A 9,871-nucleotide genomic window follows, 5' to 3' on the forward strand; every position below is an offset into this window, starting at 1 on the left:
CGCATGCATTGGCATTGGCAGCACACTGGAGGAACAACATACAGGATGACGAAGATTTCCAGTGTGGTTTTGATGTTTACCTAGGTACACCAAGCACGAGCTCATGGTGATTCAGGGACTTTTCAGGCTGGGAGCATCTCAATCTTACATGATGCCACTGCTTCTGCCAGCCAGCGCTTCCTTCGTTGATTGCCCCAAGGACTTTCAGCGCCTGGTCATCTCACTGGTACCCGTAACATTGACGATGCTCGTGACCGATTCGGGTCTGTCATAATTTAAAATTTTACATTCAACCAGCTAAGGAACTGAAGCATCGTCAGGAATGATGTTAATGTGGCAGTGTGGTATTGTTTCTTTCCTCTGGAAAGGAACTTTTTTTGCTTTCCCGATAGCAGGTTCAACATATTGCTCGTCGCTAATGGTCGCCCAGGCATTCCATCAGAAGCAAGTCATCTGAGGATGATGCTGAATATGACGCCTTGAAGATGTGAGATGGTGGTTCTCGTCCCGTCCACTTCTTCAACAAGCATTCCATGTTTTTCAGCTTCCTTCAGTACTAGTGCGTCCATGCTGGTCATATGAGAAGGGAAGCAACTTGGATAAGAGAATATACTGGTCATTTAAAACAATGTATTAATAGAACAGAAAAAAAAAGATACTGCGAGAAAAAAATAGAGAAAATGATATGCAAACATAAAGTGGACTTCTGAAGAGTTGGGGTTGCTCTTCGATCTCACTAGTACTAGTTATTATAACATCGCAAAACCTCAAAAGGAGTATAAAGGACAACACTGAAATAACCTAATATTATTTCTGACAAAAAAATATGCCACTTTCTATTGCTGCTGTTCTTGTATCGTGCAAGCTTTCGCAACAGTACATTAGCCATACCTAGTAAATGTCAGTATGCTACCGATTCTAGGTGTCAGCAAATGATAATCTAAACTACTCCAAGCCAGCCTGTACATTCTATTTGCTCAGGATTGCATTTGGAAAATACTATCTTCATAAGCGACAAACTGACAAAAGAATGGGCGACATGTCACATTATCTGTCTCTATACTGGCAGCAGTTTTGTAGCCCTACATATACACATTAATCATGCATCATAATGTGTGCAATTTGTACTCATGGGATCAGTGGCTCATTAGCCTATGCAGTGTAGGTTGTTTTGGAGCCATTGCAGTAATTCTACTTAGAACCTTCTAATGTGACTGATGATGTATCTTTAAGCAGTCTACAACCATGCGAACCTCAGCTACCTTTTATACTAAAATATTCAGAATGGCATGACATGCTCTTCATATTGGCTAGCCCAACAATATAATTTTTTTTCAATCCGTATACTGACAAATCGAAGAATCGAGTGACTCTTTATTCTAACGAAAATTTAAATTCTAATATAACATAATAATCAACTATAAGGTCATTAATTTTTTTATTGTAATCGGACCATCATGATGTGCAGCATTTATCTCTATCTTTTAATGAGAAAGTACTCAAGAATTTACTCAAATATGTCTTGGATGGGAACTGAGCTGAAGAAAATACATACACTTTAGCTCGTGATACATAAGCCAGTATGAATCTACATTTACCGCCCTGCATACGAAGAAACTTCTCTACAGTATCAAAGAGACATGGAATGCTAGATTGCTGGAAGCTTTCTGCGAGTCAAGGTCCACGAAACAAACCAATCGCTATATGCATAAGGAATAGAAAGAGAAAGGGTCAGAACTGAAAATTAGAAAAGTTGGAAGGATATAGATATCGGCTCCAACAATGAGGTCAAACCCAACAGGGTGTTCCTTCATGATATTGCTTATATGATCATTATTTCCCCACTCTAGCTTCTCAGCCGTCAGCACTGCAACAGAAGTATCAGTTCAGATCCGATCAATGGACAGTTACATTTCAATGAATGCCATAGCCATGAAATATAATGAGCTGAAAGATACAAGTGCTAACCTGCTTCAGCATTTTCAGAAGATGACTGCAACTCTATATTTTTCTTTATAATCTGTGAAATCATTCATGTGTAGGCATAATAGTCATGTCAAAGGAAAGATGCAAGTATGACATGCGCAATGCTTGTATCATTTATGATTGATGATGTCGATTTCTTGTTCTAGCATTAGATGATATATCAGTACGATGGATGATTGTCACCATACAGACTGAAAAATGCTATTTTTTATCAGTCGTAAACCCAATGCTAGTATGACATACACAAATTACTAAAACTAGTAATCAATATCTTAAACTGATGTGGAGTCTTAAAATCCTTCTATAAGATCTCAAACTTGAACATATCAGCGAAAGATATTCTGAAGGATTGAACCTTGCCTCTAAAACTTCATCATTGTGATCAGTCAAGACCACCTCTTTACAGAAACGGCTGCACAATATCCCAGTAATGCCTAGCAAGTCACAATACGTCAGCTTTTGTAAGATTGCAAAACTGAAGTGAACGCGATCGAGAATTTTCTCACCAATCCCAGATCCCAACTCAATTATTGAGCGTCCCTTCACAGTCTCAGGGTGTTCCGATAGGTATGTGTTCATCAGAACAGCACCTGGCCATACTAACTGCCCAGTAAGGTCATAATCAGCTGCACCAAAATTTAGAATGTATGTTAGATGTGGTGGCGGCATGCTAAGAAAATAACAAATACATGTCAATACGTACTATGGAGTGGTATGATGCATGTACCTAAATTCAGCCAGACAAGCTAGTGTACTAACCGTGAGGCTTAAATAAGACCACCCACATCGCTGATCGCTCACTGCACGGATGCAACGGAACTTGAGTGCAGCACGGCCAGATCTAACTTTTTTTGTATGGTGGACACATGGCAGAACTGTGGCCATTTAAATGAGAATTACTTTGGTAAGCGAAGCTGTATAAATGTCTGGCTGTAAAACTAGAAATGGACAGAATGAAGTAAGGCATAAGAGTCGGCTCTCCTAGCGACAGAAAAATTTAATGAGGGCCTTCATTAGCATGATCATGTGCAACATGGGCCTTTTGAGATCCTGACATACTAGAATGGCTCTATCTCAGTGGAAGGATCCCCAAACAAGACAGGATAAAAGTGGTCCTAAACCACATGACTGTGTAATGAAAACCCGCTCTTGTTACATATGCAGACAACAAGAAGAAAATGCACAACTACATGTCAGTGGCATGCGTTTAACATTTTACCTCAAGTGTTACTGCAACCAGAGACAGGTGTTTTATTTTGTAATACAGCGGTATTAACACTGAGAGATACAGCTACTACACAAGCGCTGCTGGGTTCTAGTTATCCTCATCGACACGAAAATGGTAACCATCTGGGCAGCAAACTGTTAAAAAGTTCAGCCAACCATCCCATCTTCGGCCCTAGACTAAGGAGAACCTTAACGTTTCCTAGTTGAATTTACGCAGAACGAGCTAGCAGCAAGATGGCTCTTTACCAATTCACCATTTCCACATCACGGACACCATACGTACTTCCCCGCTTAGCAAGCAAGACGAAAATGGCAAGGAAGGAGCGAAGGGTATGTCACTAAACTGGAGGCGGAGCTGGAGCAGAGGAGGTTGAGCACTTGGGAGCCGTAGGTGAAGGTCGTCATCTCGTACCTGCACAAACCCAGCAAACGAAATCATCAACACAAATGATTTCAATTGAGCTCAGCAGGAAGCTGACGGACCACTGCTGCAATTCGAGAGAGAGAGGGTGAAGAGCAAACCCCTACTCGCGATTCATGAAGAAGGACGGATCCAGACAGACGACGTCGTCTTCCTCCTCCTCCTCCTTCCGCCCCGTCGGTGCGCCGGCGTCCGCCATCTCTCTCAGCTCGTCCTCCTCGCCGTCGGCGACTGCAATGGTGACTTGGAAACTGGACTCGAGTTCCCGGCGGCGCTGCCTTGCTCGGTGCCGCCACATGGGCTCGAGCCTGCGTAGTGGGCCTCGCATGGGCCCAAGCTGGCCCATGCGCGAGAACATTCTAGGGCAGGGCAGGGAGGGGCAGGAGTGTCATTTCCTCTCCGCCGTCGCGTCCCCATTAAAACCCTAAACCCCACCAACCGTGGAGGCGTTGCGAAGAGTGTAGAAGCTTTGCTTGTTTCCCAAGAAGAGGAAGAGGAGATCAGCGGCGGCGATGGCAGCGATCAAGCGTCTGCTCCCGTCGTTCAACCGGGTGCTGGTGGAGAAGATTGTGCTGCCCAAGAAGAGCGCCGGCGGCATCCTCCTCCCGGAGACCTCCAAGCAGGTATACCCGCCGCCATTTCCCCCCTTTTAGTGCTGCTCATGTTTCCAATAGGCAGGGTTGTGTGGCGGAGGGCTTAGATCGTGGTCTGATGTGAGGTGTTTCGCCTATTGGCATCTGCCCAACTGGATATTGTGGGGAGCAGCTGCAAATCGGATGTGTTTACCGTTTGAGAGAATAATTAGTTCAGATTGCAGTGTGGCTAGCAGGCTAGGTCTGTTCCAGTTTGCCTTTGTGTAGTTTGCAGATTGTTACCTGGAATTCGTTCAGCTTAAGCAATTACAATTTGATTGCGCAACTTGGATGTGTTTACTGGTTAGGTTGAGCTGTTTGATTGCCTAGTTCAGATTGTTCGTTTGATAGAGTAATTGCTTCAGATTGCAGTGTGGGTAGGTGTGTCGATTCAGAATTTCAGATTGGCTTTGTGTAGTCTGTAGATTGTTAGTAGCTGGAATTGTTTAGCTTAAGCAATTAGCATTCTGTTAGGCAAGTTTGAATCTGATCTGCTTCCACACAAAGTAAATTCTCACAAATAGTTGCATCTTTTTGGCATTTGGCATGCTACTATATTGCTAGCTGTAATTTCACAGTAGTTCCGTCTCTAGTCCTACCAGTTCAGCTCAATGATCCTGCATTATCCTCCAGCATAGGTTTCATCATTATACTGTATTTTTTTCCCTCTTTTTGTTGCTTTCGACTTCAAAATTAGTTCATGACCTGATAATGTTGTTTTGAATCCAGCTGAACTCTGGCAAGGTTGTGGCTGTTGGCCCTGGAGAACGTGACAGGGATGGCAAACTGATCCCTGTTTGCCTTAAGGAAGGTGACCATGTTCTGCTGCCGGAGTATGGTGGACTTGAAGTCAAGCTTGCTCCTGAGAAAGAGTACGCCACTTATTCAACATTATTTTGCTTTCTTTATTGTAAATGTTGTACTGTTTTTCCTGTGGTTCTTGCATGTCACAAAACTGTTACCTTAATTAAGCGGCATTGTACATTTTCATCACTCTTAGTAACCAGTATTTTCCTATATGCTCAGTATTTTATTGTTCTATCAACCTAGGGTATGGAATGGTATTAGAACACCAGATGTGACACTTGTGATTTCTAATATCCATAACTGTATGACCTAATATGCGTACTTTCAAATGCTGCTAGAGTAACTTTGATAGGACATAGGTAGTACTACCAGATGGTTATTTGAGTAGCCTTGTGATTTGTATTCAAGTCTTCCACATGATCTGTGTTATTAGGTCAGACCGTTTTACCCCAACCTGGATAAGACATAGATAGTACTTGGATACCAGATGGTTACTTGAGTAGCTTAACATCATTACCTTCGTCATTTTATACCTTTGCTATTTCAAGGACAACAGGTGTTCCTACTAATACCCTGGTTTTAACATGCTCTTTGTTATTAGATGAATAGATGGTCACATTCTGTCCTACATTTTTGTGGCAAAAAATCAAAATGTTTTGTTTTTGTTTGTCCAAGATTTTAATAAGTCTAATATACTTCTTCTGTATTCCCTATCTATCTTTTTTTTTACTAATGGGAGGGCTCAAATTATTTTTGTGGAATTTCAGGTACCTCCTCTTCAGAGAGAACGACATCCTGGGTACCCTCTCGGACTGATTTTGGATAGTCATGAAGTTGTCAATTGCTCTACAGCAGGAGAATTTGTTTTAGAGTTTTGATGCTATCGGATAAACCTTGAAAAGAAAACTCATTTTATGGTGTGATAGATTTTTGCCTAGAACATCATGAACTTGATATGGTTGTTGCCTACTTTATGTTGTGATGCAATTGAGTGAACTTGCGAAACTGTTAATTTTTCTTTTTATGGTTGCTTCCTGGTTGCTATCCTTTGGCCACCTTCCGCCGCGGATTGATCGCGCAGTATGGAATTGTTTCTGTTCTGTTCAATTTTGCACTCCTATGATCGTACTATTTGCAGACCTTGCGCCAAACACTTGGTGTGTTTGGTGTTTAGATCGTGTCTTGATTGACCTATTTGTGATTCATCATGTAGTATACTAGGAAGTTAGGCGCGGCGTGCCCGGCAAAGCGACGACATTTCCCACCACTGCATATCTTAGTGAGGATGGGTTATCTGAACTTCCAATGGCAGAAAGATGAGGTCTGATACTGCATCTCTTTTAGGAGTACCACAGAGTGTGTAACTTTATTTTGTATATGCGCCTTATATTTTACATAGTACTTTGAATGGACTTGGCAAATTAGTCATACTCATGTGAAGCTTGCCACAAAACAATTATACAAATGTAATATACATTAGTGTTTCATAGTTGCACTAAAGAATTGTGGCTCAATAGCAACCTCAATCTCTGACTAAAATGATGGACTCAACTTAGTCCAGATAACTCTCTTTGATAAAGTTCAAAATGGTCTACCCAAAGATGTATATCATGTAGCCATGCCAATGCCAACCACCGGTGAAACAATTATATCAGACTTCTGTCTTCAAAGGAGATATAGTTCCAATGAATAGATGAAATATGTACATCAGTCATAGAAGAATCTAGTCTGTCTCAAAGCTCCAGCTTCAGATTGTCCATCTAGCTGATGACACCAAGGGCCTCAACCTTATCTGATGCAAATAAGGCCACGATTTTATAGTGAAATGAATAAAGTAGCTAAACTTGTATATTTTTGGTTCACTCACTTGAAATTTGCTATGCTATGATGAAGTCATCAAGGTGACAAAGGAGCAGACAACGCACAGCCGTTTGTGTCATGATAAAAGAAACATCGAGAACTTAATGTAAATGAAATCCGATGGACCCATAGCGAAATCTGTTAGAGATATATTATCAATACTTCATGCCCCTATGTTTTTGTATCAAATGTGCGAGCCTCTTTTGATACATCGCCTGAAATCATTACGTGTTCAATGAATTTATAATTTTTTTTTTGTAAAAAGTAGATTAAATGTTGGTTTAACATAGTATAGCAAAATTAGAAATATGATTTTAACAACTGAACTAACAAATGTCTTAACTTGCATTCTGCCATGTTATGACATTGTTGCTGCACAATTATTGTGAAGCAATCTAAATGAATGACACTTGCAAAAGAGCTACAGTTGCAATTCCATTAAGCAAATAAGTGCTGCTCTGCTTGCATAGTTTTCAATTGAAATTCTAGGGCATTGCTGAAAATGGTTTGCCAAACCAAACCTAACTACCAGTGTAGCACTTCTTCAAATAGCATAATTTCCTTCGGAATTAAACAAATTACCAAAGAACAAAAGAAACTTGAAAAGTGTAAACGATTGCGAAAGAGAAATCACAGTATGAGTATCGTTTTCTTTCCTTATGGATATAAGAGATGCAGTGTAGCATACCTGAGGTAATTCATCAGAAATAGTCCATTCAGAAATTGAGCCATCATCCACCTGAAAGTCATAAGCCAGAACTGAAACTCGTACTTCCTTCTCACCGATGATCACTTGGCAATATGTTGAGAGGAAATATTTTCCACGAATTCCTATTAAAGAAAAGAGAGGTCAAGAACATTTGCTTATCTGAAAATTGGTACAAATCATAGTGTTGAAGTGGAAGTACATATGACTTACAACGGACAGCTTATAACAAAGAATTGTAGAAGAGGTAGGTTAGATTGTTGGTTTAACAAAATACAGAAATAACAATTTAGCAACTGAACTAATAAGTTCTTAGTTGTCTTTATGGAATATACCATTGGTTATGCATATATTTTGCAAACCAATTTAAAGAAACACTATAGATTATTGTCCATAGAAAGGTACACATAGCTAGTGGAAGTGCCTGCAGCAGATCTGTTGTTGCAAACCACATTACTTATATCCTAATTACCCAACGCGACAGCCCACTGATTTGCCTGAAACTCCCATCGGTACACCATGTCCTCCTCTGCTGCATCAACCATCAAGTGGTGGATTAATCTACAGGACCTAAAAAAATAAATGTTGTTTGCAGGGTATTCAGAACTTGAAGCTAAAGGCATGGTTGGGAATTTTATCAAGCATATACCAGGCTTATACATCTGCCCCGGCAATCCGATAGTTCGCAAAATCAGAGAGATTGTAGTAGTGTCAAGATTAAACTGATGATTCTTACATCCGGCCATAGCATGAAGGAAAACTGTATTGAAGACGAAATATTGACGGAGCCTAGACACCAAACTGCCAGCCAGCCGGCCGGTCGGCCATGCTATCTGTAGTCACATGGGACTCCATCTTGCCATTGCCCCAACATTGTTGTGAGGCCCTTCCGCTCCTTTTATGGAGGCGGTAGCAAATAGCCTGGAAGAAGATTGCAAGAGCCGGGGCGCGGAGAAGAGGCCGGCCAGAGGACATCCACCAGTGCGCCCATGCGACATAGGCCTACCCTGCCCTCCACGCGTAGCAGCAGGGCAACCTCAACGACCCGCTGCGGTAACATCCTGCAACTGCAATTCATGACGCGGCACGGAGCAAGCGGATGGCACGAAGAAAGAAGCCTGTGGATCCAAGAACATGTCAACGACTGTCGACATGCTCAGCTGATAGAGCAAGAGAGAGTGAGACGGGAGAAAGAGAGGAAAGGTAGAGGAGGAGGGAAGGGCGAGGCGACGCACGTGCGGACCGACGCGCGCAGCCGCTCGTCGCTACCGGACTCGTGGTCGATGCGGGCATCTCCAACTCTGCCGCTTCCTGCTCGCCGCCCCGCCGCCGTCCGAGGTCGCGCGTCGGCCAAATCGGCAGCCGCCGCCGCGAGCACCACCAAGCGCTAGACGCCTCCTAAGTCCTGAGGCGAGAGTTCCCACACGGTGAGCCACACGACCCCACGTTCAGAGGCAAGAAAAATCAGGGGTGGGAGGCCTGCGGCAGCAAAAAAACGGTGGAGACTTCGCGATGGTGTGGGTTGGTCGGTCAAACTGGGTCGGGAGAGTTGGAGATTGCTCTAGATAAGCGGTGGGTAGGCCCGATGCACGATCAAAATCAACCGTAACCGAGTGCTCACGCACAGTAGAAACGCACACGCGTCAAGCGTTGATTGAATAGAAAACTACCATGAACAGTTGCCAAAACGCTCTCCTTTCAGCAAATAGGGTCAGCTTTGATATATAGTAAATATGTATTGTTTTAGTTCTGCAAGTTTGTTACACTCCCAGGATCGTACTATGCGGACCTTACTCCAAATACTTGGGTTGGGTCATGTCTTAATCGATTGTTTGTCCCCTCTGCCAACTCTTCTTCGTGGGCTGCTTGTTCTGGTACCGTAGGCTTGCTGGTGCTGTCGCACCTTGAACTGAATGTCTTGGAACAAACAACGATCCAGCTGGTTTGTCTCTTAAGTCGTTGATGTGGCTGCGCCACCGCTCCTCGCCCGCGGCCGTGCGCAACAATTGCTTCAACGCACGCAACATCATGACCTCTTCCTCTTTGAGAGAGATGAAGTCGTTCTCCTCCTTGCCCTTGTCCTCCTTGTTGTTCACAATGGGTGCGGGAGCAAGAGATTGGAACTGTGTGCCTCCCGTGCGCTTTCTCGTGTCCTGACTGAGTGTCCTCGCTCATTGATGGCGCCGTTGAAGGTTTGCGGTGGCGACTGGATGGGGCGAAGCTACAGGATCC

At 43.0% G+C, this 9,871-nt stretch overlaps 2 protein-coding genes and 1 long non-coding RNA gene across 4 annotated transcripts; 1 reads left to right on the top strand and 2 right to left on the bottom strand.

The window, feature by feature from the left end:
- Nucleotides 1-271: 271 nt before the first annotated feature.
- LOC124675677 (protein N-terminal and lysine N-methyltransferase efm7-like) lies at nucleotides 272-3,846 on the bottom strand. Its single transcript, XM_047211750.1, has 8 exons — nucleotides 3,742-3,846; nucleotides 3,558-3,625; nucleotides 2,493-2,612; nucleotides 2,347-2,420; nucleotides 1,969-2,020; nucleotides 1,766-1,867; nucleotides 1,556-1,664; nucleotides 272-570 (listed from the first exon to the last, which is right to left on the bottom strand). Exons 1-8 carry the CDS (start codon nucleotides 3,831-3,833, stop codon nucleotides 450-452), a joined length of 738 nt encoding a protein of 245 aa, XP_047067706.1. The 5' UTR covers nucleotides 3,834-3,846; the 3' UTR covers nucleotides 272-449.
- A 251-nt stretch (nucleotides 3,847-4,097) lies between these two features.
- Nucleotides 4,098-6,078, top strand: LOC124677722 (10 kDa chaperonin, mitochondrial-like). The gene is made up of 3 exons (XM_047213682.1): nucleotides 4,098-4,257; nucleotides 4,996-5,138; nucleotides 5,841-6,078. Exons 1-3 carry the CDS (start codon nucleotides 4,147-4,149, stop codon nucleotides 5,887-5,889), a joined length of 303 nt encoding a protein of 100 aa, XP_047069638.1. The 5' UTR covers nucleotides 4,098-4,146; the 3' UTR covers nucleotides 5,890-6,078.
- Nucleotides 6,079-6,501: 423 nt separating this feature from the next.
- On the bottom strand, nucleotides 6,502-8,645 carry LOC124677100. 2 transcript variants are annotated; one of them, XR_006993943.1, is made up of 3 exons: nucleotides 7,622-8,645; nucleotides 6,941-7,071; nucleotides 6,502-6,865 (listed from the first exon to the last, which is right to left on the bottom strand). It is a non-coding gene; the product is annotated as an uncharacterized LOC124677100 (long non-coding RNA). The 2 variants fall into 2 exon arrangements; XR_006993942.1 differs by lacking the exon at nucleotides 6,941-7,071.
- Nucleotides 8,646-9,871: the final 1,226 nt, after the last annotated feature.

Source organism: Lolium rigidum, chromosome 7, assembly GCF_022539505.1.
Source record: "Lolium rigidum isolate FL_2022 chromosome 7, APGP_CSIRO_Lrig_0.1, whole genome shotgun sequence".
NCBI classification, from domain to species: domain Eukaryota; kingdom Viridiplantae; phylum Streptophyta; class Magnoliopsida; order Poales; family Poaceae; genus Lolium; species Lolium rigidum.

Excerpts from the sequence above, each read along its gene's own strand:
- LOC124675677 (XM_047211750.1), bottom strand. The coding sequence starts at position 3,833 with ATGGCGGACGCCGGCGCACCGACGGGGCGGAAGGAGGAGGAGGAGGAA. Across the intron at positions 3,626-3,741 it reads TCCTTCTTCATGAATCGCGA|GTACGAGATGACGACCTTCA; the intron begins GTAGGGGTTTGC and ends GGGTTTGTGCAG. Across the intron at positions 2,613-3,557 it reads CTGCTCCAGCTCCGCCTCCA|CTGATTATGACCTTACTGGG; the intron begins GTTTAGTGACAT and ends ATTTTGGTGCAG.
- LOC124677722 (XM_047213682.1), top strand. The coding sequence starts at position 4,147 with ATGGCAGCGATCAAGCGTCTGCTCCCGTCGTTCAACCGGGTGCTGGTG. Across the intron at positions 4,258-4,995 it reads TCCCGGAGACCTCCAAGCAG|CTGAACTCTGGCAAGGTTGT; the intron begins GTATACCCGCCG and ends TTTTGAATCCAG. Across the intron at positions 5,139-5,840 it reads AAGCTTGCTCCTGAGAAAGA|GTACCTCCTCTTCAGAGAGA; the intron begins GTACGCCACTTA and ends GTGGAATTTCAG.